The sequence below is a fragment of the Zosterops lateralis genome, assembly GCF_965231275.1.
Source record: "Zosterops lateralis genome assembly, chromosome: 8".
Taxonomy (NCBI): domain Eukaryota; kingdom Metazoa; phylum Chordata; class Aves; order Passeriformes; family Zosteropidae; genus Zosterops; species Zosterops lateralis.
This window is the reverse complement of record NC_139768.1, coordinates 26,114,551-26,141,863: the sequence shown is the minus strand read 5'-3', so window position 1 is coordinate 26,141,863 and position 27,313 is coordinate 26,114,551. Positions and strand designations below refer to the sequence as shown.

General features: G+C 41.3%; 1 protein-coding gene across 3 annotated transcripts in view; it reads right to left on the bottom strand.

Annotated features, from left to right (window-relative positions):
• DOCK1 (dedicator of cytokinesis 1) overlaps nucleotides 1–27,313 on the bottom strand; it is a 265,225-nt gene that overhangs the window by 13,326 nt on the left and 224,586 nt on the right. For all 3 annotated transcript variants that reach the window (XM_083866350.1, XM_083866352.1, XM_083866351.1), the window contains exons 39-50: nucleotides 26,362–26,451; nucleotides 23,763–23,867; nucleotides 21,802–21,943; nucleotides 21,509–21,587; nucleotides 21,079–21,163; nucleotides 20,148–20,234; nucleotides 16,632–16,808; nucleotides 15,903–15,986; nucleotides 11,737–11,874; nucleotides 9,569–9,714; nucleotides 6,032–6,230; nucleotides 488–641 (exon numbers count right to left, since the gene is read on the bottom strand). In XM_083866350.1, the coding sequence (XP_083722476.1) occupies nucleotides 488–641; nucleotides 6,032–6,230; nucleotides 9,569–9,714; nucleotides 11,737–11,874; nucleotides 15,903–15,986; nucleotides 16,632–16,808; nucleotides 20,148–20,234; nucleotides 21,079–21,163; nucleotides 21,509–21,587; nucleotides 21,802–21,943; nucleotides 23,763–23,867; nucleotides 26,362–26,451 (1,486 nt within the window). The remainder of the gene's footprint in view (nucleotides 1–487; nucleotides 642–6,031; nucleotides 6,231–9,568; nucleotides 9,715–11,736; nucleotides 11,875–15,902; nucleotides 15,987–16,631; nucleotides 16,809–20,147; nucleotides 20,235–21,078; nucleotides 21,164–21,508; nucleotides 21,588–21,801; nucleotides 21,944–23,762; nucleotides 23,868–26,361; nucleotides 26,452–27,313) is intronic.

The following is a 27,313-nucleotide window of genomic DNA, read 5'->3' as shown; positions in this document are numbered from 1 at the left end:
GGCAGTAATTGACTCAGCGCCAGCACAGGGGCATGGACTGGGCTCTGAGAGTGTAACTCAAAGTCTCTTGGTGATTTTATTGGCTGCAAGCCACGTTGTCCCTCCAAAACATTCAGTATTTAAGAAGGGGCCCAAAGAAAGTAAAGGGCTTTTTGGAGTGTTTTAGCAGAGCATCAGAGGTATTCTCAGACATCTGTGCAAGGCTTACCTTTTCTGTAATGTTTGTTATTTTGATATTTTTCTTTATTAAACCTTCTGCTTTACAAAACACCTCTGAAGAGCAGTCTCGCTCAAATTAATTTTAGCCACTTCTCTGCAAAGGCTGGACCCTCAGAGACTGATACATTTACAGGTGGTTCATTACACTCTGACCACGTGTTAACCTGTAGCACCTGGCGACAGCGAAACTCAAACCAGGGCGTGAGGAAACGCTCAGGAAATACGTTTCCCACACTGAGAAGGGATCTGTTTCATGGGGAAGACTTACTGGGCTGGATGCTGAAGGCGAGTTTGGTGCGAGGGGTGATGGGGGGCGGCGTGAGCTGGGAGCTGGGCGGCGCCGGGGACACGGAGAACCGCCGCTCGCTGGACATCACGTTCAGCACCTGGCTCTTGGGTCTCTGCGGCCGCAGCGGGCTGATCTGGGGACAAAACCACATAGGTGTTGGTGCAGGGGGAAAATGGGCTACTGAAATAAACTAATCAATATGATTCCAACAGAAGTCCATTTATTGGTTACACTAAGCCACTGTTATAGTTTCTAGCACTACTGTCCACACATACAGGTGTCTCTGGACTGGCTAAGCCACTTGTCCATCAGACAGGCACACATTCTTAATTGGTCAAGTGTCCATCACCACACTGTGTGTCTTTTATCTATGTTTTGCATTTCTTCTAGACACTTTCCCAGGCTCTTCCTCATTATTTTTAGACCTGTTGTTGTTCCCGTACCCTTGATGAATCCCTGAGAACTCTGAAAAAGAAGACTGCAGGTGTCTTCTTACCTACAAACAGTTTGGCTGGTACAGGGAATGGCCTAATTTATTCAGATGCATTGCTACATGTTGGACCTCTGGGCACTGAGAATTTCAGACTCTCTGTGCTGACAGGCACTGACCCCCAAGCAAACACTGCATTCCTCCTGAGGCTGTCAAGCCTTCCAAAATTGAATGATAGCACCGGGATTATGGGTGTGTAAGTTTGAATAGAAGTGTGTGATGTCATATGGTGGAAAACTTAGAGTTTAAGGTTTTAGAATATAGTAATAAATATATAAAGCAAGATGAGATTTTAGGTGAGGCTAAGTTCTTCTTCTTTCACCACCTTCTTCATGGGTCTGGGTGGTGTTTTGTAATTGGGTAGAAAAATCCGCATTGTGGGTAGTTGGTTATTGGGTTAAAAGTAAAAATAATTTAGGTGTCATTTCGCAATTGGACAGTTTGTGCTTAAAAGACCTTGTAGAGAAGATAGAGACAGAGCCATTTTTCAGTTTGTTAGCTAGAACTCACAACTTGTGAGATTGTAACATAGGTAAGAATTAACATCTGAGTCCGAACATGAACTGCATCTCTTGAGCATTTAATCCCAGCTCTAACAGAAAACACAACAAAAACCCCTCAGAGATGGGCAAGGAATGCAGAGAAATGAGTGTCAGAGCTGGAACTGCCACAGTTTGATGCTCAACACGACAAGGGAAGTACTAACAGCCAATATTGCTGATTCCCAGCTCCAGGTTCTTCCCTTCCCCCAGGGAATCACAGCTCCTCACGGCCTGGCCTGGTTTGCTGAGCTAATTCGCCAAACACTTGCTTAGTAACACCTGAGGAAGTCTCACACCACATTATACGGCACTCCAAATCTTTATTTTTTCACACATAGATCTACTTTCCTGTTAAAATTTCTCTCTTCAACCATTTGCAGATTCAGCTCTCTTCTGATGAAGACATCATCTGTCCAGAAGCACTTTCTTGGTGTCTCCTGGCTGTGCTTATATTTAATTCACTGAAATATCTTTTTTTTTTTTTTTCCCTCTGGCTGCTTCATATTCCATTCAAATTTTCCATCAGGAACCCTCAAAAGATATTTGTAATCTGATGGGCAACTCATGCTTTAGTTAAGGCAATTATTTTTACTGAGTTTAATTCTGAGCTCTACTGATTTCCCCATTCATCACCCCCATAGTAGCAGGAATCACAGTGAAAAAAAATAAGTTTTGATTTCAAACAGATCCCAGAGAATGGAGCAGCAGCCTGAAGTTAAGAGGGGAATTACTCCAAGGTGCTGCACTGGGACAGAACAGAAAGTGCCAGCAGCAATCCAGGCTTTTTCAAAGGATTTTGTCATTTCCCAATGTTTGGGTTTTTATGAAGTTGGGAAGGAGAAATCTGAAATTTTATTTTCAGAAAACAAACCCTAAAAGGCTTTGCATCAAAGGTTGTGCCTGGGAGACCCTTCTACAACAAATGAATGACCAAAAAGTATGGACCTGTTTTTGCAAAGTTCATCAAGACCTCAGGGTGACTTCTAAGATGGTTTTTTTTTTGATACTAAAAATCAAATCCTAGAGATTTGATTGTTAGGTTTTCCAAAGGTTTCTGCTTTCCACATCCTTAAAATTGTATTTTTAGTAGAATGGATAAGCAAAGTAATCACTTTTTTCAGGTGATAATTATATAACAAGTATATAATTATAATATAAATAAAATATATAAGAGAATGCAATTATAAAAAGATGTAAGATCAGATAATTATAAAAAAGCAACTAAGGAAAACACGTTAATTGGTGAGGGAAGCACACCAGAATAAGAGAAAAGCCAACTGGAGGCAGGTCCCTAAGCTACCCCACTCTGTATTTACTGAAATAAACGTGAACTCCTCCTGTGACTGACAATCCTGGGCCTCCTCTGAAAGCTCCACATAAATCACAGATCTGCTGAGGAATATGAGCTCTTGGGAGGCCACCAATCCATAATGAAGCCATTGCTAATTTCTCCTGGTCTAACGAAGGGCAGATCAATGGTGAGTGATGTTAGGCACCACCAAATCAATAAAACACAGCCTTGTTCTTCTGATTTCCAACAGCAGCCTTCGAGTGCTCTGCTAACTACCTGGCCTCAGAGCTGGGTTTGCTCTCAGCTCCTGGGATCAAAGCACTAACAAGGACAATTTGTGTTGAAGAAGTTGATGTGATACTTAAAAGGAGATAATAAATCTCTAGGAAAGGATGAAGATATTCCTGATCATCTTCACATACTCAAGTGCTTCATTTATCTTTGTTGTTTTATGTAATTAAGGGCCTGGGCTTTGATCAGTCAATAAATTCATGGTGAGTGCAGCAAAATCTGGGGAAGAGTATTTAAACTATGCAATTAAACAGCCTCTGAATGCTCCTTTTCCATGCCAACCTAAAAGCTCCATGAAATAATCCTGCAGTTTTAGAAATTTCCATGATGATTCACTTGACTGGAAAAAAAAAAGATCCCATAAAAGACTGGAAACACTAATTTCTTAAAACATCATTGTTGGGAAGAGCAGCAGGAGCTCTGCAGAGATGAGGATGACCACTGGCATTTCTCCCACTTGATATATTCTCTGGAACTTTGCCTTCTGCTGCAAAATCCCCAAATATTTCAGAACTCAGAACTAAGAATCTGTTAAAAAATTCACCAAATAACTGCAATGTTTTAATTGAATGAGTGACAGCACAATGAGCTGTAAAATTTTCAGCAGAATGAATCCAGTATCTGTAATAAAAAATTTAGTAACTAAAAGTATTAATTACTAAAATGTCACTTTAGGAACTTTTTAAAGTTTAATTTCCATTTCTAGTCAAATCTGTACTCCCAACTTGTATTTTTTTTTTTAAACACCCAATCCTTATTTTTTTCCCCTCTCCATTTTTAATCCAGCAAACTTTCTTCTTCCAAGTTCTTAGTGCAGGAAAAAACAAGATGTCTTTTTCTTCATAAAGCACAGTGGCAAAAGTGCCTTGGGAGTAATTTCATCTTAAAAAGGGAAGTTGCACACGAATGTTGAACACTGGAAAAGCTGAATTCCTACAATTTTCCCTTCATAACAGGGGATGCCTCCAGCACGCAAAAAAAATTAAGACAAATTTTATCTTTAAACTCATCCTTGATATTATCTGTTCAAAATTCCAGAAGACAGCAGTGGGAATTGGGCAAGCACTCGTGTAAACTGATCTCAAAAGAGTTTCTTCTGCTTCACCTAAAAATGAACCCCACTGACACCAAATGTTCCAAATCGACTCGGTCGTCTTGGAGCTCATCAAGGCCTCTGCAGAGGCTGAAAAGGGAGAGTTTTTCTCTCAACAGCAAACTCCTTTTCATATTATTGATCTGTGGACTTAAGAAGCTCAAAGTAACTGTTAGTAACCAGTTCTGACATTTAATCTCCCTCCCTCTCCAGAACCAGGGGAATATTGCTCACACCAGTCAGGCACTGAAAGCTCCTGACTGGGAAGACTGGAAAAACTTAAGTCAAACCATGTTGGGCTTTGCTGATTGTTGCTCCTCAGATGCCAAATGGGAACATGCCCTGAGGGGTTTATCTTGTTCTCCTTTCCAGCTAGAATTTGCATTTTTCCAGTCATAAACAAGCTTTTCCAATGTCCAAGACCTCTGAGAGCTGACAGTGACCTCGCAGTGACACCAGCTGCCCCCCAACATCCCTGGATTCCTTCCAACTGCTCTAACTGACTCAGCTGCCCTGAAATACAAATACAGAGCTCCCACGAGCTCTGCTGCTCCATTTGGGATCTGGGAGACGCCAGTGGATGTCCTGCCAAGATGATCCCAGTCCTCAATCAGTCAAAACACATCTGCTGCATGGTGCAAAACTAAATGCATGGCAGCAAAATCATCAGAATGGAAATGTGTGCAAAATGATGCTCACCTGGCTGGCTCTGGCAGGAGGAATCTCCATTTAATCAAACCAAGGTTCATGCAAAATTTACTGAAGTCAATGGAAAAAACTCATTGGTTTCAAAGGTGAAAAGCCAGAGACCCCCAGATGGGATTTTCTTGGAGTTTTTGACTGGACACATCAAACACAAGAACTCTGATTTTTCAGGATGTCCCAAGACACATGTGAAAGATTAACTCATCTCTGGATTGAAAAGGAGGGCAAAATCCAGAAAACAGTGGAAGTGAGGCTGCACATTTAAATAATATCTTCCTATAAATACCAAACAGAAAGAATTAAAGGATCCAGTTATCCCAGGTGAGAGAGAAATCGTTTCAAAATCCAGTGTCAGTGACACAGCACCAGCAAGACTCTGCTGAGTGCAAAACTTGCTCGGCAAGTACTTGTGCAGATCTTGAAAAGAAAATTCCATTTATTTCTTGGAGGCAATTTTCAACTCTTGGCCTCCAAACAGGTGTCCAGGCAGAGATTTGGAGGTCACAGTCAGTTCATGCTCTCCCTGCTCCAGCTTTAGACATCCCTGCTTTCAATTTCTAAACTCCAACTACTCGGGTTACCTAGGCCTTGAGGACAGTTCCAGTGAATTAAATCTAAGCCAAGAAGAGAGGGTTTAAGGGAGATATGCCCTGGTTTTAATATCCTTACACACAGGAACCGCTCAGGATTTTCTGCTCCAAACAGCCCTTCAAGGACACACAACCGCCAACGGAATGACCTTGGAGTATCCCACCAAACGCTGTCCTGCAGCTGAATTAGGGGCAAATCCACCCCCATCTATGGGAACCAGCAATGCCAAAGGCTGCTGGGATAGCAGTATTTATTTCAGCTACGCTAGGCCATCTGTTCCTTTATCAAATAGTCACACAGAGCTTTGGGTGAAGATTTTCAGAGGATCTTCCCCCCCCGCCCGCTTTAAATCAAATCTGTATTTTTGACTCATTAGCATGTATATTAACACTGTGGTCTATCCCCTCAGAGTTATTCCTGGTCTACAAAGGAACTAAATGGTAAAAATCAACATTTGGATTTCCAAAGAGAGAGAACACGGCTCAGAATTAGATAAAGCTTTCCTTGCTAATAAAGTTACCGTTTCTGAAAGGATCACTGCTTCAGCCTGCTGCAGAGAAATATCAGTAGATTTAAATTCTTTATCAAATATCTCTTGATGCTTGCTGTTCCTCTTCTCCTTCTTCTTTTCCTTTTTATCTTTATCTAGGTCATCCTTGTCCAATTTATCTTGCGACCTAGAATGCATCTTTTTTGGCAGGAGGGGCTCCAGCACGAACCTAAAGAAAAATGTTGTTGCTCAGATCAGTAAAATGCTGTTTTCAAAACTAATTTTTATTTACATATTTCCCAAAGTCTCGCTTGAGTTAATGAGGCTTTGCTAATCCAGGAAAACTCATTAGAGGGAGAAGAAGGGGGCAGAAGGTCACTACAATCATAATTGTCTTGTAATAAAAATTACTGCAGAACTGCTGGAGAAGTGGAGCTGCAGATTTCCCTGCTCTGCAGTGAATTTTTTGGTTTGTGGCTGCACAAGCTCCTGAATTTCATATAAAAAATGGGTTTCTCATTCAGTACTGCAATTCTCCATGCTGTGGCACCTGGAAACTCCAGTGCCAGCCCCTGCCATGGGCAGGGACACCTTCCACTATCCCAAGGTGCTCCAACAAGGTTTTGGACACTCCCAGGGATGAGGCATCACTTCCAGGGTTGGAGCACTCTTAGCTAGACAAAGTATTTTATGATTTATTTTATATTATAAATGGAAAAACCCATGAAGATCACACCTAGACAAAATCACACTGGCAGATTTTAAGACTGTCTCAAGCTATCATATTACAAAACCAAAACCAATTCCAAAATTCCCAAAGAAAGACACTTTTTAACACTGGAAAAGCATTTCCCATGCCATGGGGTGCATGCAGGTACAGGCCAAAATCTTTGCTGTGAAATTCCACAGTACTCATATTTCAGACAATTTCCAGTGACATTATCCTATTCCCCACCATTAGCAGCAATATCCAGCAGCAAGATCCCAAATCATTGTTATTTTTTTGTTGTTTCCACTTACATCAGCTCATTTGATGGGAAGATGCTCAAAGCAGCACCTGCAACAGCAGCCTCTGAGCCATTTCCCAAAGCCTGAATCCCACTGGTTGGGAACAAACCCACGAGTTTATTCATCCCATTCTACAGACAGGGAAAAGGGAAGGCAACGATTTGCCCAGGGCCACAAAGAACTTCAGTGATAGTGCCCAGAGCAGAGCCCAGTTCTCCCAACACCAGGACTTTTTAGGTACCTGAGTTGTGTATTTTGGGCTGGGCGAGGCCAACTGCAAATTTACAAGAGGAATTTCCATCCTTCAGACAATGATTAATTGCTTCCCTTCCAAGTACTGTATTAGTACTATTAATTATTTAGATTATTAATGGATCTGTTCTAAAATGGGTCAGCACACTGTGCTTCAACTGGAAGCACTTTGGGACTGCCAAGAGCTGACAAATCCCTCCAGACCCTGGGATTCTCCCACTTCCAACCACTGAGTGCAAGTGCTCACATTTGTATTTCTAAGCCCCATTTTAGGCAGGGAATAAACCCCAGGCCCTTTTTTAAAGTCAGCTCTATTTATACATTGAGTTGGGAGTTGTAAAACATGTCCTGTGTCAAAGTCTGCTTGGAGTCTTTGCTGTTTAAAAGCTCCAGAGCAGGAGCTGGAAATGGCATTAAATAGAAACTGGGTGATTTGGGTAAGACACTACTTTAGCTTCATGTTTAATTGTTTTTTAGCTTCATCTCTATTCTCAAATTTAATTTATGAAGCGACATGGAAAGACAAGAGGAGAACTGACCATAAACCCCACCAACTATAGCAGGAACAGGAGGAAACTTCTGCCAGGTGAGCAGTGCCAAACCACCCACATGATTTTACAGCCACTTGAATTGTTGAGGTCTTTTATGATATTATTTGCATCTGATGATTTTTCTTTTCCTCCTCCACCGATCAAACAAATGAGGGCTATTTTCAGTGACAGGAGTTGTTCATTCTGTTTTCCTGTATTGCCCAGGGCTCAGAGCAAGAGCTGAGCTGCACCATGATCTTTGTGAGATCTTTGTAAAAATACACTCTGAGGAGACTCAGATCCTCAAAAACTGCTATGTGACACCTACCACCACACAGCTGAGAGCTGAAAATGAAGGAAATAATGCCCAATGAGAAAGTAAAATACATTTAAAAATTTTGAAGGGAAAGCCAGAAAGAGGCAGAGAAGGAATCTATATTCTTCTACTGAGATAAAACAAAGTTCCTCACTTACTTGGGTTGGTTGCTCTGCCCAAGTTCCAAAAAGAAAGACAACTATGTTTAGAATCAGTCATAATTCAGGATCTCTGTTGTCCCAAATTTATATCCATGTGTGAAAACATTCCAGAGGCAGTGGAATGAGAGCTGAGCTGTGCTCTGTTTCCATCTCCTCCCAATTACCAAATAAACTCTCAGTAATCAAGGCAAGCATCCTGTTGGTCCTTAGGTGCTGCATTTTATTTTATTTGATGCCTTTTGTCTCTAGCCAGGTAATAACTCCCCTCTGAAGGGAGGAGTTTCCAGCACATCCCTGTAAATCAGCAGCCCTTCAGAAGGCTTAAAAAACTGCTGCCTTGGTCAAATATTGCATTTCTGGATTACAGGGGTGCCTGAGGGGAGGAAGAGAGAGAAGGGACTTCTGAGGCTGCATGGAAAACCCAGACAGCAAACAGATTATTTTGTTCTTTGAGGGATGTGACTGTGAGACAGGGCTTATCAACAGAATTCCCAGTTCTCATGTGAAATATCTTGATAAGTCTTGAAGTACAATCTTGCCATAAGCAGCTTTTCCTCTGGCAGCCGAAGTGAGCAGCAGTGATTGAGCAGTCAGGTAATCCTGCCCTGAGCTCCTGGGACAGGGCTGGCTGCACACACAGCCTGCAGAGCCTCCCTCCTGCACTCACACACCTGTGATACTCCAAAAAGGGCAAACTGATCTCCTCTTTGGGATTTTTTGGGTGTTGTTTGAATGCATAGAGGGCAAAAAAGAGCATTGTATTTATCTAGGTTAGAGAACAAGAAACCTTGAGAGAAATGTCTCTGTAGGTTGGGGATTTTCAGCCAGTCATTAGGCTGTCACTTGAAGAAATCAGGGAATAGTTTGAGAGGGAAGAGACCTTAAAGTTCATCCAGTTCCATGGGCAAGGTGACCTTCCAATATCCCAGGCTGCTCCAAGCCCCAGTGTCCAACCTGGCCTTGGGCACTGCCAGGGATCCAGGGGCAGCCACAGCTGCTCTGGGAATTTCATCCCCACCCTCCCAAGGAACAATTCCTGCCCAATATCCCATCCAGCCCTGCCCTTTGGCAGTGGGAAGCCATTCCCTGTGTCCTGTCCCTCCATCCCTTATCTCTAGTCCCTCTCCAGCTCTCCTGGAGCCACCTTAGGCACTGAAAGGAGCTCTGAGCTCTCCCTGGATCTTCCCTTCCCCAGGTGAACACCCCCAGCTGTTTCCAGCTGTGAGATCTGTGAATGCTGACCCTCCCCAACCCCTGGGATGCTTTAGGGCCAATCCCTGGCTGGGGATCCCTCACTCACCCATCAGAGCCGGGCCGGGAGGGAGTGCTGTCCGAGGAGAGGGAGGAGACGGAGGCCACGGAGAGCGGCCGCGATGACGAGGGCATGGTGAAGGAGCGCACCATGGAGCGCGGCCGGCTGCCCCGCCGCTCCTCCAGGCTGGAGAGCTGCACACAAGAAATGCCACCTCTCACTGCTTTGAACCCATAAAAATCAGACAGCCATGTGCCAAAGGGAGCATGGGAAGGCTCTGTGGATTTTCTTCCAGGTAGAGTTTGGTATCATGAATAAATTAGTAATAATCAATACCTTGTGTTAGCAACAGAGAAATAGGTTCTAAAGGAAATCCACCTAAAGGACTAGAAAGAAATATTTAGGTCCTCACAGGCAGATGTGTGGTTTTTAAGCATATTCCAAGAATTCCTCTGTTCCAATGGTATTTCCATGCTTTTTTACATCTTGCCTTTAAAAAACGATCCTTTTACATATAATTTTTTAATCCATCTCTGCCGTCACTGTGACTGCCCTGTCAATATATTCCAGTGAATATAAAAACCCAAAAAAACCAAAGTAAAAACCTACCAAGAGAAACTTTATGTGGAAAATATCAGGAAAGCCAATTTACAGAGTGGCACCAGGTTAAGAAGAAAATATATGAAACTTTTGGTTCTGTTTCAGACAATTTCAGAGTTCTGAATATTTCTCCAAGCTTTGTTAGTCATTAATAACTGATATATGCATAAAATAATTGAACTCTTGCAGTCAACAAATAAGAATCTCATGCTGTTTAATTACAGGTATATTTTCCACCCTGTCAACTACTGGTAAATTGGCCTTGTACAAGGAAGACAGAAGCGATAAAACTCCATCAATCCTGAAAATTCTGACTGGTGGGTAGAGTGAAATTACAGAGATAACACCACTTTCCAGTCATCTCCTTGATGATGTTAATGGATATTACTGAAGTGACTGACATGCAGGTATCATTAATGTTAATTACTTCTGTTCTCCCTGGAAATAAATTACTGTTTGAACTTTTTCTTGAATATATAAATTCATAAGATGGGATCTGAAGGACCACAAACAGAACATCAGTTAAAGGATACCATAAAGGCTGGAGTGTTCCCTGTAAGATCTCAGTGTCCTCATTACAAAAAGGTGTTATTGCTATAGACAGAATCCCAGAATTATTTAGGGTGGAAAAGTCTCCTGAGACTGAGTCCAACCTGTGCCCAGTCCTCACCTTGTCCCAGCCCAGGGCACAAGTGCCACATCCACTCATTCCTTTGACACCCACAGGGATGGGGACTCCAGACCTCCCTGGGCAGCCTCTTCCAGTGTCCAACAACGTTTTCCATGGGGAAATTCCTGCTGCTGTCCACCCTGAGGCTCCCCTGGCCCAGCCTGAGGCCGTTCCCTCTCCTCCTGTCCCTGTTCCCTGGGAGCAGAGCCCGACCCCCCCGGCTGTCCCCTCCTGTCAGGGACTTGTGCAGAGCCACAAGGTCCCCTCTGAGCCTCCTTTTCTCCAGGCAAAATATGATCTCATAATAGCACCCAATCCATGTATTTTTGACTGAATTCTCAATTCTATCCTGAATTAAAAAGCTGTTTGCTTTGTTTGTTCTGACCTTCGCACTCAACGCTCAAAAGCAGAACATGAAATCCTTGGCTTTCCCTTAAGGATGAAACAGCAACTGAAAATAAGTGGCTGGAATGAGAAAACCATGAATTTCAGTCCTTCTAAACTCATGAAGTAGGAGCTGTGGTTTTCTTGCCTGCCTACATTCAGTGTAGGTACAACCACACGCTGCCACAGAGCAGCACAGCCCTCCCTTCCCTAAAGGAATTCTACCTAGGGAAACGTGACATTCAGCTCTGGAAGAATCCTGCTAAGTGCCCATTTTTAAATTCATTTTTATAACCCAAATCCTTCAGAGTTGAAGGATTATCTTGACTTTCAAGGAACAGACTTGGGCAGTTTAGAAATTGCTCCCGTGCTCAGAAATGAAAGCACCAAGGCTTCTTCAGCATCTCTCATCTGCTTAGTATTCCTTAACTTGAGGATCATTGGGAACAATCATCTACATTGCTTTCTTTAATCAATGGAATCATCACATGGGAATGGAGAGTTGCTGTAAGTTAAGGGAGTTCCAGATATTGTGGAAAGGAGAAATCGAGAGGGAACTTACGATGGCGCGGACCCCATACTGCTTCTCCACCTTGTCCTTGAGCTGCCTGAAGCAGGCCTCCATCCTCTCATGGAATGGCCTCAGGGCCTCTGTCACCTTCTCCCCATGGATCCGGATGCCTTCAGCCAGGAATGGGATCTGGAAAGCAGAGTTTGGCTGCTCCAGCCTGCCCAGCCCTTCCCCAGTGAAGGCACAGGGCAACGCTCCCACAGCAGGGAAATTCATGCAGTAACAATAATATTAGTAATCAGAGCAATAGCAATAGTAATTATAACACTAATTATAATTATGACACTCATAACAATAATAAGTAGCAACAATAATAAAATATTAACAATGACAATAATTATTATGATGATCACAGTGACCATCATCATTCCTTGCATATGATGCACGACAGGCTCTAAACCCATGTTCCCCAGGATTTCCCTTTTTTTCCTGTTAAGCGAAGTCCTTTAAATTTAATTCAGCCCTAATTTTGCTCAGAAATCCTATACTGGATTTATCCCTCCTGTGATATTCCATTCTCAAGCCCCGACAGATTCTGTACTTTAAAACACCAAACTGATGAATGATGAGTCTCACACCAGGTTATTAATATCAAATCCTTCCCCAGTTCCATGAGGATAAAATCCTGAAGAAAATAGTTTATGTTTTCTTTAATAAATGCTCTTTCTAAAGCTGCAAATGAGCTCCATCCTTGGACAGATATATATTGCAGAGCACTATTTATTAATAAAACATACAGTTTTAGATGCTATATAGTTCTCCTTAGAAAAATCATTTTATTTTCTCTGGGAAGAAAACAGAAGAGGGAAAAAATTAAATTAATTCTCTTTTGTAACTGAAAATAATCATTTATCTTCAAGGCTTCTGTCACAAAATATCCATGCCAGCACAGGATTATATAATTAGTTCCTAGTGTGGAGGTGTAGCTGACCTTTGGAAATGTTTTAAGAGAGACATTTTCATTCCCACAGCTACCCAGACAAACCATTAGAGTTTTCTACCTCCAGCTCAGGAAAAATATTTCCTCTTCCAGGTCCGTTTCAGCCCACACAGTGCTCTGATTCTAACTCAGATATTCTCTGCAGCAATCAAGCTAAGAGGCTTCTTCTTAATAATTCATAATTAAATCATAATACTGATTAAAAACATATTTTTCTAATAAGACTGAACAGCAATCAGAAGGAGCAGCTTTATTAGTAAGGAGAATAATAAATACATAGATTAATTACAGATGAACAAACTCAAGAAATCTTATCAAGATGATTCCCTGAGATTTGGCACTATTTAAATGGACAGAGCTGCTTCTCCTAAAAGATTACAAAGAGAAGAATAATGACCTTTTTTTTATTTTTTTAATTTTTATTTACAGCCATACGGATTTGCACTTCACAAAAATTAAACATGAAACCAGAAAGTTTCTCATCTCTGAATAAGTAAATTAACCTCTAAATTTTCATCATTACCAGGCCACACTGTGACCCTCCTGTTTTGGAGCGGTAAGTGGTCACTTGGCTCATTTATTTTAAAGAACTGCTGACATTGGAAATGGATTCTTCTTTAAAAAACTGGAATTCTCATGGTGAGGCACATGAGGGGTCTGAGCTGATAGACCCCTCTGAGACCATTTTATGTGCAGAAAATGCACTGAGGAACCTGTCCTAGGGATCAGCCAGCGCCAGGCTGGAAAATAAAGAACAGGAAGTAAATTACATTATTTGTACAAAAAAAATGTGGGGGGAAAGAGAAAGAGAAGGGGAAAAGGAAGAGGAAAGAGAAGGGGAAAGCAGGAGATGGACGAGGAGGAGGACGAGGCCAAGAAGGAGGTGGAGGAGAAGGAGGAGGAGGTGAAGGAGGAGAAGATGAAGGACAGGTTTGTTAATCTTTTATAGAAGTTGAAATTCATGGATGTCCCATGGCTTTGCCACAGAACAACGTGAGGCTGCTGAGGCAGGATATTTGGCCTCCCTGTCCAAGACACCTTCACCTTTAAACATTTATCAAGTGCAAGAAGCACCTTCCAAGTGGGTTACCATTTCTGTTTCATTTTCTTGTACCAATTCCCAAATTCCTCCTGTGCCTCCTTTCCAGACACAGGGAAATGTGGTGATGACTGACATGGAATTTTACACCTCCATGAATTGTTGTCACAGGCAGAATTTTGCCACATTCAGGATATTCCAAATTAATCTAGCCTTGGAGAAAGGGCATTTTCTTATTTCATAACTCTGTTCTTGGCTGATTTTAAAATTTTATCAAGTTCCACTGCAACTTCAAATTATTCCCTGATTTGTTTTCCCTGTTTTTTGATTTTTTTTTTTAATCTCGATCTGCTCAGCTGAAAAGAATGAAAAATACAACATTGATTTGAATTATTAAACTAATCTTTGAAAACAATCTTTCAGAGCAAGGGGTTCATAAAATATGAGCATAAAACCTGGGTTTGGTATGCAGCACTTCTTTCATCTCTGTAGCAGGAGCACAAGGTTTTGATTTGCTGTGGTATTTTTCTGTTTTGCTGTGCTGTAAATACTTTAGCTAAATTCAGAGTGACTAATGTCATCCATCATTCATTTCTCTGCCTTAATTTCAATCAATCATTTCATTATCTTCATGTTAAAATGAAAGATCAGCTTGAAATGGTGCAGTTGCATGGGAACACTTTTTTTTGCCTAAGTTGGAAAAGCACCGAGAAGGACAAAAATGGACATTGCTCTGCTAATGGAATTTACCTGAATTAATAAGAGACAGAAACAAAATGTACACTTGAAGTTCCCAGGAATTATAGAAAGATAATATCATGAATTCCACAGCACAATGGAGAAAGAAGGAAGGGGATGAAAAAGATTAAATTTAACTGGTCAGCTGGTAATACAATTGTCAGGCTGCTATTTCATATACCTAGATTGATTTATGCAGCAGGGAGAAAATTCCATGTGATTACAGAACTCCAAGCCCCACGTTATTGAAAAATGAAATCTCCTTTTTGTTTTCCATCACCGTCAGCACAGGGTGAATTCAGCGCCTTCCAAGGCTTCCATACACATCCCTCTACTAATATTTGGGAGCTGACTCCCACCTGGCTGGAAACTGAAGTAATTTAAATTTTAAGATCCCCTAAATGTGTATGAAACATCCCAAGCAATTTAAAGGCATTGAGAGGGCTTTTAGTGACTCTAATTTTTAGATATAAAAATAGGTTTTGATCCTTCTTCTCCATTTTCCTGGTTCCTGTTGTTTTAGAAATACAAAACTGATGGGAAATCATATGTTTAAAAGCCCTGAATAATTAAAATACAATGTGATCAGCTGCCATACCTATTTTCAAATTGTAATATTATTTTAATACACAAGTGCCACCAAAGTGAGCCTTTGCTGAGGGAAAGTGTGTTTGGAATTCATTTGAAGTATCACTCTCAGAGGCGAAGACACAGAGCTGACACCAAGTCAGTCTGCTGGGACCAAATTATTTTCCTCTATAAAACTTAAAGCATATAAAATCTAATCTTTTCTAAAAGCTCACAAGAAAATAAATAAAAAAGTCTTTTTTTTTTCCAAACCAAAGGATTTTTTTTTCTTCACTGATAGTTTTATGGCCTTCAGAGGATATTTTATTTTTGAATTCTGTAGCTTTGGTTCTATTACCTCTAAGATTGAAATCTACAGAAATGTAAATTATTCCCTTTATTTTAAAGACAGAATTGAACATAAAAAGACAATGATTCACCTTCTTCTTCTGTGGGAAAAAAACCCATTTCCAATCAACCTGGTATTTTTTTAGTTATCATAAAATTAACCAGAGATCATAGAAAAATGTCCAGTATATGACTATGGAACAAAACTGGAATTGTCTCTTGTTTGCCCTGAAAAATATTTTCTCATCTGATACAGATGGGAGATTGTCACTTACTGTGTTAAAAAAAAGAAAAAGAAAAAGAAAAAGAGAAAAAGTCTTGATCATATTTGTTCTCTGCAAGTTTATCAAAATGAGCATTTATGCCAGATTTGAAAAGATGAACTTTAACTCAAGCTCCAAGACAGATTTAAATGGCAAGGAAATGTATCCCAGGTGACAAAAATGTCTGAATTTCCTCCAAAGTGACACCAAGCTGCCTTTCCACAGCAGCTGGCTCTGCCAAACCTGACTTCAAGTTTTTTACCTGCCAAGCAATCAGATCCTTCAGCTTCTCAATCTTGTCATGATCCTCTGGATGCTCGTGCATGTATTTTTCAGTAAAAAAAGCCTGATTGAGAGAGAGAGAAATGAGCCATTATTTCAGAAAATGAAACATCTACTACCAGAGGGATGAGCTACAACCAAGATAAACTTAAAAATTCTGTGAAGTAACAGCTACAAACACAAAGTGAAAATTACGGAATCATAGGATCTCAGTGATTTGGGTTGGAAGGACCTTAAATCCCATCCAGTGCCACTCCTGCCATGGCAGGGACACCTCCCACTGTCCCAGGCTGCTCCAAGCCCCAGTGTCCAACCTGGCCTTGGGCACTGCCAGGGATCCAGGGACAGCCACAGCTGCTCTGGGCAACCTGTGCCAGGGCCTGCCCACCCTCCCAGGGAACAATTCCTGCCCAATCTCCCATCCAGCCCTGCCCTCTGGCAGTGGGAAGCCATTCCCTGTGTCCTGTCCCTCCATGCCTTGTCCCCAGTCCCTCTCAAGCTCTCCTGGAGCCGCTTTAGGGCCACAAAGAGCTCACCCCAGAGCTTCTCCTCTCCAACCTGAACAAGTCTATCTCCCCCAGCCTTTCCTCCCAGCAGGGCTGCTCCATCCCTCCTCTGGGCTCTCTCTCCCTGTGCTGGGCTCAGCTGAGGCCCAGCAGCACAGGCAAAGGGCAACAGGGCTGAGGGAATTCAGGGATTGCAGCGTTACCTTCTCATAGTTGGCGAAGCCGCCCATGACGGCGGGGTCCACGATGCCGTTGAGCAGCATGGACAGGGGGTTGATGGGCAGGTTGGGGTCATTCAGGTGCTGCTGCACCATGTTATTGATCTTATCATTGGTCAGCTGCATGGTCTCAATGGCGTTTTCCAGTGGGCTGATCTCCACCTAAAACCCCAACACGAAAAGGACATTTCAAAGCAGGGGCAGAGTTTTTAACCCGCTCAGCAAAACCCCACGGGCAGGAACGTTCCAGACCCGAGGTTTTTGACAAATAATTGCCAGCAAGGGTGATTTCAGACATTGAGGTATTTGGTATCTCTGTGCTGCAGTAACTGATATGATGATGGGTATCAGTGGAGGAAGTTAACTGCATTTTGCTGCTGCAGGAGGGATTACATCCCAGCACAACATCCAGAAAGGCTCTGGCAGCAATCACGTGAGGTTTTTTGGAGGATTATGGAGAACATCACAGATTAAGGGTTGGTGAGTTTTAGCAGCACAAAGAAGATCCAGCTTAACGTAACAGTAAGAAAGAAATGATAACTTTAACGTGGATTTTCTGATGGAAAATGTAATCCTAAGACGCTCAAAAAATCAAGAAGATATTTTTGCAGTGATTATTTTGGCATGTTTCCAAGGACATCGAGTTGAATATGTTGATGAGATGACATCTAAACTATCTGCTGTGCTTTTTCCCAAGAGGTTACATTTTCTTCATCTAAGCATCAAGAACTGAAGGGAGAAAATCTTCTTTCTACCTGGACTTCAATGAAGGGAGTCCTCAGATGCCCTCACAGGGTGAAATTAGCTCTTTTGCTGTCTAAAACTTGCTTTATTTTAATTGACTGACCTCCAGCTATTTTTTACGCCCAGCTACCGTGTCTTTCAAAAAGTTCACGTTGAAAAAAACAGTATTATAATATTTGAAATATTAGTGAATGGGCTGAAAATCAGTAACCTGCAGTGACCCAGAGTGTAGAGTCCTCACTGGAAGACACAGGCTGCTTGTATGAAAAAAATGATGTGGTAGGGAGAGGAAAGGAAGGTTAATTGAGGCCTGTGAGGAAAATGCAAGTGTATATTTGATTACAGCCTCATTTACATAAATGCTACATAAACAAAGCAGCACTTCTACCTGGCTATCAGTTGCTTACCCTGTTTCTGAGAACCACTTATAATCAAATCTCTTTAGTCGTTACTCTTACACCTGCCAGCTGATTACATCAAGGATGTTTTAATTAGCATTTTGAGCAGCCTGCCTGCTGAATTATTCTGGAAGGCAGGGAAGGAGCGTGGTGTTTCTGCTGGGAATAGGGAGCAGGTCAGGCTCGGACAGAGCCCAACGTGCCACGGGGGGAATCTGGACTGGGGAGTGAAGCCACATTCAGCATCTGATTGAGCAAGAACTGCTGGGAACATCACAGGCTAAATTTAGGATTCTGCCATTTGTATTAATGGCCTTATAACTATGCAATAATGTGTTGATGAACCATTGCTTTTAAAGCTCTTGAGCATCTCCAGAAATTAGCACTCATTGAGCTGACAGCTTTTTGACTTTTCTGTAGCAGCAATCATGGCTTTCTTTCTCATTCTCCTTTCTTTTACTACTCTTGTAACACTCCCTCTAATTTTTTAAAAGCAGATGGAGAACTGCAGTTGCCATCTCACTACTACAAGCTGGGCTTTGGAACCTGGTGAAAGCTATTTATGATAAGTATGTGCCCTCCTGACTTTGGGCATTCCTCACTCTGTCCAGGGAAAAAAGGGAATTACATTCTCCTGTGACATTTGCACCAGTACAAAATTCCAAGATAAAAACAAAACAGACATCAGCATTTGTGCTTTTTAAACTCAAATGTGATTCAAAATCTGATTCCCAATTCCATGGCTGGTCTCAGCAAATTTTTCCCCTACAACTTCTTGTGTGCCAGCTAAAGCAAATCAGATACAGGATATCGAGTGCTGGCCCCAAATTCCTTGCAGATAATGAACAGATTGCAAAGGTTTAGGTAAAAGTACTCAGAAGGAATTTGAAAAGCCAATAGATTTAAAGCAATTCTGCATGTTCCTATGGGTTATGTAACATAATACACTGCATTTACGAAATTACTCCGTTCTCTCAGCACTGATTTGATGCAATCTCCCCTCTCCCCTTAACGATATTCCAGTTCCATCAATAAAATATGAAACATGCAGAGCTGCTGGAGTGTCCTGGTGCTTAGCAAAGGATCAATAATATCTGTATCCATAATCACAATTTAACATTACGGGGATGTAAACCCTGTGATCCTCCTTGCAGCATTTTAGCTGACAGGGATCTTGAGGAAAGTCAATACCCATTTTGTAGGAACTGTGCCAGAGGAGGTCAGGAGTTATCTGTAGCAGTCTTCCCACACGTTATTAAGTTCCATTCTGCTATCATTTCTCAGCTCTGTAACTCATACCATCCCTGCTCCCCAGAGGCTGACAGGAAGAACTCTCCCAGGATTTGTGCCCATTTTGATGCCAGGCAGAGCATGAGGGGTATACACCAAGTGCCTGTCAGGCTCTGCTCTCTGCTCATCAGGACTGGCATCAGCTCTGCCAGCCTTTACAAACAGCACTTCTTGCCATCATGAAGATAAATACAATCTTCTCCATCAGGGTTATATTGAAACTACGAAATTCATTAAAAATTCAATGTGTTTTATTCAGCTGCCTATTACTGTCACACATCACATTCATATTCTGTTACTATAGATACCATAGTAATTTTCTGCATTACTTCTGTTCATCCAAATACAACTGTCCAACATAACCTCAATGGAGCAATGAAAAAGGTTTTAATTAATCATATGCAAATTGTTCTTTTCCTTTAAAAATAAGCCTCACAAGAGAGATTTCAAAAACGCAGTAACAATGTTTTTATTGCTACTTAAAAATTACAGCTGCATAAGAATAATTTAATCTTAAAGGCGTTTAATGGATATGTCTTATCTAAACAGTCTAAATGGTTGAACAGAGAAATGAGTAATTTGGAGTTACTCTGTGAGGTTGCTGAGGGTATATTTAGCTAAATATGGAGAAGAAACAAAAACAACCTTTAATCACGAGTGGTAAAAAATGCAGCGATACAATGCCTTTGATTATTGGGGTGTTTTGTATTAATGATAATCCAAATATCTAGGTCCTCTTTTATAAAGTTCAGGCCATATTCTCTGAGCTGGAGCAGGGTTTTCCTGTACCACCTCAGGTCTCTTTTCATTCTAGGCACCTGCTGAGAGACACAAATGCTTTCTAAAAGGGCTGCCTGCATTCCCTTCCCTAAGGAATGGAAAAGCATTGCCTGAGTCACCCTCAGTCAACAACCAGCACCCTCAGCTGTTCCCTCAGGATGTATCAGGTACAATCCTGTGGATTCCCTCTTCACAGAACTAAGCACAGTCACTGAGACACACAAATGCTCCCTGGCTGTATAAAACCACCATTTTTTACACAATCTCAATAAAGCCAAACTGATCTTACCATGAAAACCGATTTGACTTCAAACCACCTGAGGATCCCTGGTAATTTATAGGCTGTCACGTAGATGGTTCTCTCAATCCACATGTTCTGCAAAGGGAACACAAGTGTCACATCATCACTGGACAGCTGGGACCCCAAGCAAAGCCCTAAAGCATCATCACCAGGACAAGGACCAAGGTATGGCAGATGTTACAGAGCCAGGAGGGAATTCCAAATGGACGATGGAGCAGCACTGATTTAAATCTGGCATGTGACTTAGCAGGAAACAACTGCTCCCTTTCTGAAGGAGAATGCCATGGAAAGATCCTCTGGTTTTACTGGATATTGATGGAATCCCAGAATGGTTTGGGTTGGAAAGGACCTTAAAACCCATCCAGTTCCAGGAGCAGGGACACCTTCCACTATGCCAGTGTGCTCCAAGTCCCATCCAACCTGGCCTTGGGCACTGCCAGGGATCCAGGAGTAGCCACAGCTCCTCTGGGCACCCTGTGCCAGGGCCTCCTCACAGCACTCGTTTTATCAACCATTAGATGAAACAAATGGTTTAGCACCAAAAGAAAAGCAAAAAAAAGGCAAAAAAAAAAGCAAAAAAAAAAAAAAAAAAAGGCAAAAGGTATTAGTGATAAAAGATTTTCAGATGCCTGACTAGAATCTTCACGGCAAGAGAAGTTTCAGGTGTAACAATTTAAAATCCTTTCTCAGAAGAGCTGTTTTTACAAAATAAATAACAGCTTTGCCCATTTTATTTTTTCCTATTGGTATAAACGAGAACATGATAAATTGGCTTAATTAACTTTCTATGAAAAATAATCCCTTTAAACCCAGAATTTATTTCTCGACAAGCAAAAGATAATGAATGGCTCAGATGCTCAAAATAGAGGGGGAGAAACAAGCAAACCCAAAGTGGTTTATTTTCTTCATGATTTCTTACTGCAAATTCGTTGTCTGGGTTTTTCTCTCCTTTTCGAACAGGACGCGAATATTCAAAGCGTTGGACTTCATTCACCCTGTAGAAACTGAAAAGAGAGAAAAGAATTATGGAATCACAGAAAGGATTGGGTTGGAAGTGACCTCAAAGATCATGCAGTTCCAAGCCCCAAATGCACAATGAAAATCAAATGCTGTCTTAGGAATTCCTAAATGCTGTTTAGGAATTGCTCTAAATTCTAATATTGAAGAAAGTTTATGAAGAAACATGGGATCACTGTTTTCCAGTGGGTTGGAATGTGTGCCAATATTAAAAATCACTATTAAATGCCCTCACAATGCCCACCCTCCATAGCTGTGAACAGATTCATTATCCAACAATAATGTGTTATAAAAGGGGATTGAGAAAACAACAAAACCCAACCCAAACTCACCTCACAATTTGCTCTGACACTGGCCTGTGAAATTTCGAGGGTAAATCCAGTTTGGGTTTTACAGTGAAGCACTGAATATCTGAATTTCAGGGGTTAAGAAGTGCAAAGGGAATTTCAGTCACACAGAGCAAACAGCTCAACAGGAACACGCACACACAAAAAGGACAAAACAATAAAATTGGTGCATTTCACCCATCAGGGCAGAAGTGCAATGCGTTGGCCATAAATGCTTGACCTGAGCTGCTGCATGCAGTGGTTGTACTGGTTGTACTGGTTGTACAGCCCAAGGATACACTGGCCAGAGGAGGTTTTGATGTCATCACCAGGGGGGGACGTTGTCTTCATCTTCTCGGCATTGGGGAACTGCGTCAGCAGCCGCGCCTCAAAGTCCTCACGGCGCTCGTACTCCTTGCCCCGGTAAATGAACACTTTGTTCTGCAAACAGAGGCACCCCCAGAAATAAAACCAGTGCTCCCAGTACAGAACTGGGGCCTCAGGGGCACTGACACCAATGCTGTTAGTACTTCCCAGTAAGTGAAGAATTTCATGCTCCTCACACTGTGTCGTAATCGATACTTCATCAATATTTTTTTTCTCACCTCCAATTCCATCCTGGGATCATTAAGCCCACTTTTATCTATAGGTATTTTTATAAGCCACACTAAAATCACCTAAAAACATGATTGCAAGGATCTGTAACATTGGTGGCCATTGAAAACATAGTAAGAGAAATTATTGACGAATCCACGATGTCTCCTCCACCTTCCACAGCTAATGATGGAATGGATCACTGGATCATCATGGCAATATATAAACTGAATTAAGCTTTTTATACATGAACATTTATTCAAAGGCACTTAGGTGAGCAAACAAGAGTAGCAGAGAAAAACAGAAGCATAAAACAATGTAGATTTGAGAAGGAATATCCAAAAATATTGACTCTTAAAAAAGACTCACATTAATGTATTAGATTTTTGCCATTATAAGCTTCAAACTTTTTATAACTTTAAAATTACGTTTATTGTATTTGTAAGCATTAGTTTCTTCTTTGCCACAAAGGAAAATGAAGAGATATTTTATACAGTCCATTTATATGCCGAGTTCATTAAATTCTAAAGGAAAATGTAAAAGACAACTTGCATATTTTTAACTGATCAAACATATTAAAGCAAGTTTGGATAAAATTTGCATCTGAATATGCTTAACCTCATTACTCATCTCCAAATGAATACTTGGTGAAAAAATTATACAACACTTATTTAAAAAAGGGTGTTTTGACTGGGGGTAGGAACCTGGAGTTGTTCTCATTTGCCCAGTTGGGTTTAATTCTGCAATGGTGCCTTTTGAAAAGCTCAGCAGGGGAAAGAAAGGTAATAATAGATGGCTAAGGAGCCTCCCTATAACTGTAATTTATGTATACACATTTATAATTCACAGGGAATGTTGGAACAGAGCGCAAAGTGAAGATTTTCTCCATCAGCAGGGCACTCAACAGCCTCGTTTTCAGAGGGCAAATTGGGAAGGAATTCATTCCTGTGAGGGTGGTGAGGCCCTGGCACATGATGCCCAGGGAAGTTAACTAAATAATAATGGATTATTTCAGTGTCACCAACTGCCAAGTGCCAGAGAATCATAACACAGGTGCAATTCAGACATGTTATAACCTCACTTTTCTTTAGCCACTAGTTCAACCCATAAAAATCCTAATATTATTAAAATAAACCCTTAAAATGTCACTAAAGCTATGATCCTTGCATCAACTAAGTGACACATGTCTTAAACTGGCACATGACACAGACAAATCGATGATAAAAATTGCTATTAAAGGTGTCACACACACTTTTGATAGTCAATTTCATTTTAGTGACAATGCTGGAAAGGACATTCACCTGAAAACATGGTCACATACAAAAGGCTTCTCTACCATGCTCATATATATATATATTATATATATAAATCTATATTAACCTGTCAGGCAAAAATGTCACCATTTCAAATGGTTATGACCCTGAGTGATGGACTGGGTAATTTATCTTCATTTCTAGTGATAGCCTGAAGAAATAGAAAGTACTGAATACATTTGAAGACAAAGTTTTTTCTGCTAAAATTCAACTATTCCATCTTAGAAACCAGAAAGGAAAAACCAGTGTTTGTTTTATACACCTAAAAAACACCTGTCAGTATCAGGCAGGTTTCTCCAAGCCAAGGGAAATTTCCAGAGCAAGAAACCTCTGCAGAAAGAGGTGACACTTACCCTTATGAATGTTGGGAATCCCTGGCCATAGTATCCAACAGCAAAATAATCTGGTTTTGGTCGTATCACCTTCACAATGTTTTCATAGAACTGGGCTTGTTTTCTCTGCAAAAAAAACAGGAGGGATTTGAATGACCTGAGCTTTTAGGAGACTCCTTATACTTAAGATCCTGTGTGCATTTCTAATTTAAAGATGTTTCATTCCTCTCTTTTTTTTCTGTCTTTCTATCAGATTCATGGCATTATTTGGAAATGCCAGACTCTGTAGCCATGACTTTTCTACTCATCATGATGAATCTGACTGTTCCCTAAGGAATATCTCAATTTTGATGAACCTCATCACGGTGAACCTCACTGCTCCATATCCAATATCTCAATTTTGATGAACTTCATCATGGTGAATCTCATTGTTCCATAACCAATATCTCAATTTTGATGGACCTCATGTGGGTGAACTTCATTGTTCCACATCCAATATCTCAATTTTGATGGATCTCATCTTGATGAATGCCACTGCTCCATATCCAATATCTCGATTTTGATGAACTTTATCATTGTGAACCTCATTGTTCCATAACCAATATCTCAATTTTGATGAACTTTATCATTGTGAACCTCATTGTTCCATAACCAATATCTCAATTTTGATGGACTTCATCTTGGTGAACCTCATTGATTCACATCCCATATTTCACTTGCAGTGAAGGTCAGGAAATTGGAAATTCTAGTTGTGGAATTTCCAAAACACCGGAAGGATGAAGCCTCACATAGCTCATCCCAATGGTGCTGACTTTTAAATTTTGGGCTCTTACATCTCATTACATTTTTCTACTACTTCTTTTCCATATTTACAACCATGAATTTGCATATGGAAAGCAGGCAGTTGAGAACTGCAGGAAAATGTAAATTTTGGAATAAACACACGCATGTCAGACGCCATCTGCTTTCGACACCGAGTTCTTCTTTATCTCTAATGATGAAATAATAGCGAATGAGAAACTTCAGAAGATCTGTTCATTAACTTATTTTTAGTCCATTATTTCTGCAAAGAGAATGACTTTTGATCTGGGGGGAGGTTTAGGGCTGCTCCCACATGACAGATAACAGCAAATGGCACCAAGACTACAAAGACCCAGATCTGACGAGTATTTCTCAGCTCATCCGGAGCAAAACTATTTTGTCATTTGTGAATTGTCTTAGAGGCTAATATTTAATATTACTTGAAGAAAAGAGACAAGAGGGAGAACAGAAAGAACAAAAAACTCCTAAATTTTATTGTAGGAGAAAAAAAAGAGTTGTTCAGCAGCAGCAAGAAGAAAAGCTGATGGGGTATGTGAGACCTGACTCATATGGGAGAGTGAATTTTGATCTCTGTCTTGTGAGGGAAATGCATGCCAGGACTAACTCTGGGACATCTCATCTCCTGGCTGATGAATAAAGAGCAGATAAACTCAATTATCTGATATGAGAATTGGAAGTTCTGGCTCTGCCTTCTTAGAAGAAGGAGAAACTCCATGGAAATATCCAAGGCCAGGTTGGACAGGGCTTGGAGCAAGCTGGGATAGTGGAAGGTGTCCCTGCTCTTGGCAAAGTGGGTGGAACTGGATGAGCTTTAAAGTCCTCCCAACCCAAATCATTCAATCACTCTGTGATCATTTGCTATAATGAACAAAGTGCAAATTCCAACTTCTCCTCCCAAATGGATCCAGCAGGATAATTAAAGAGTGGCTGCCTCTGTGACAAAGCCCTTCACGCTCCCATGTGCAAGCAAAAAGGAGATGGAAAATTAAAACTGAGGGACTCAGAGAGTAGCCACCCCCTGGTGAATAGTCACATCTGACAACCATTTCTAGCTGAAGAACAATCCTACCCAAGCCCTTTTGTACTGAAACGAAGAATATTCTGTGCCCACCCCATCATGAGCAGTGAACTGGGGCTGTGTGGAGCTGAGTTCAACCCAGCTCCACAAACAGGGATAAAGAAAACAGATGAACAATTCAAAGAAATTCTGGAAAATGTACTCTGAGTGCAAAAGCAAAAGGCATCAAAAACTTTAGAGTCAAGAATTTTCAGAACCAAACTGGAATCACATCCCAACTTCTGTGGAAATGGCTGGGACCTGAAGAAGGACAGTGACAGCTGCCATTTATCTCCTAGGAAGAGAACAGGAGGAAAAAAATGGTGCAGGAATAATGAATGGGTAACGTCAGGGCAAAAATAACTGACTGGAGACATGAATGCTTGGGAATTATTCATACCCAAAAAAAGAAACGTGAATATAGAAAGACACTTGAGAGAGAATGGGGACTTTTTTTCATGTTCCCATTTATATTTAAATTCAAAATTTCCTTTTATACCCCAAATAAATCAGCTTAACATTACTAAAATGTTTTTATTTCAGCTAAAAAAAATAAATTCAGTGTTTTTGAGACAATCCAGTGGTAGCCAGTTAATTGACATTGGTCCAACAAAGCCATGTTGGGTATTTATTTCTGCATTTTACTGTCATTGCTATAGTATTTTTTATATAATTTTAAAAGCTTGGAAATTCAACTCTGAAATAAATTATTGCAGCGTCTGTGTCATTAAAAAAACCTACCAGCAGTTCACTGAGTTGTTCATAATCAAACATTTCATTTTCGTACTGTTCTGCAAGTTCTTTACCCAAGGCAATGGCCTCTTCCCACATCTGTTGGAAAAAAAATCACAAAACAACAAAAAGAAGCTGAATTACATACCTTGGTTAAACATCAACATTAGAATCAAATAAATCCAAATAAAGCAACCAAATGCACTGTGCCACATGACTGCAAACACTGAGCATCTGATGTGCCAAAGAGCTGTGCTGAGGTTATAAATGTCTCTATTAATGGAATCATGGAATTGTTTAGGCTGGAAAAGCACTCCAAGTTCACTGAGTCCAACCATTCCCCAGCTCTGCCAAGGCCACCACTGCCCCATGTCCCCAAGTGCCACATCCACAGGAATTTTAAATCCCTCCAGAGATGGGGACTCCACCACTGCCCTGGGCAGCTGGGCCAGGCCTGGACAAACCTTTCCATGAAGGAATTTTCCCAAATATCCACCCTGAGGCTTCCCTGGCCCAGCCTGAGGCCGTTCCCTCTCCTCCTGTCCCTGTTCCCTGGGAGCAGAGCCCGACCCCCCCGGCTGTCCCCTCCTGTCAGGGACTTGTGCAGAGCCACAAGGTTCCCCCTGAGCCTCCTTTTTTCCAGGCTCAGCCCCTTTCCCAGCTCCCTCAGTCCCTCCTGGGGCTCCAGACCCTTCTCTGGACACATTCCAGCCCCCCAGTGACTTTTTTATCATTGAGGGGCCCAAAACTGAACACAGGGTTGGAGGTGCCTCAGCAGTACCACCGCAGAGGGACAGTCCCAACCCTGGTCCTGCTGCCACACCATGTTTAACACAACCCAGATGCCATCAGCCCTCTTGGCTTGGTGGCACTCAAGGTGATCTGCTCCATGACCTTCCCTGGCACGGATGCAAATTTACTGGATGCAAATCAAGTCAAATGATCAAAGAGCTTCAGAAGT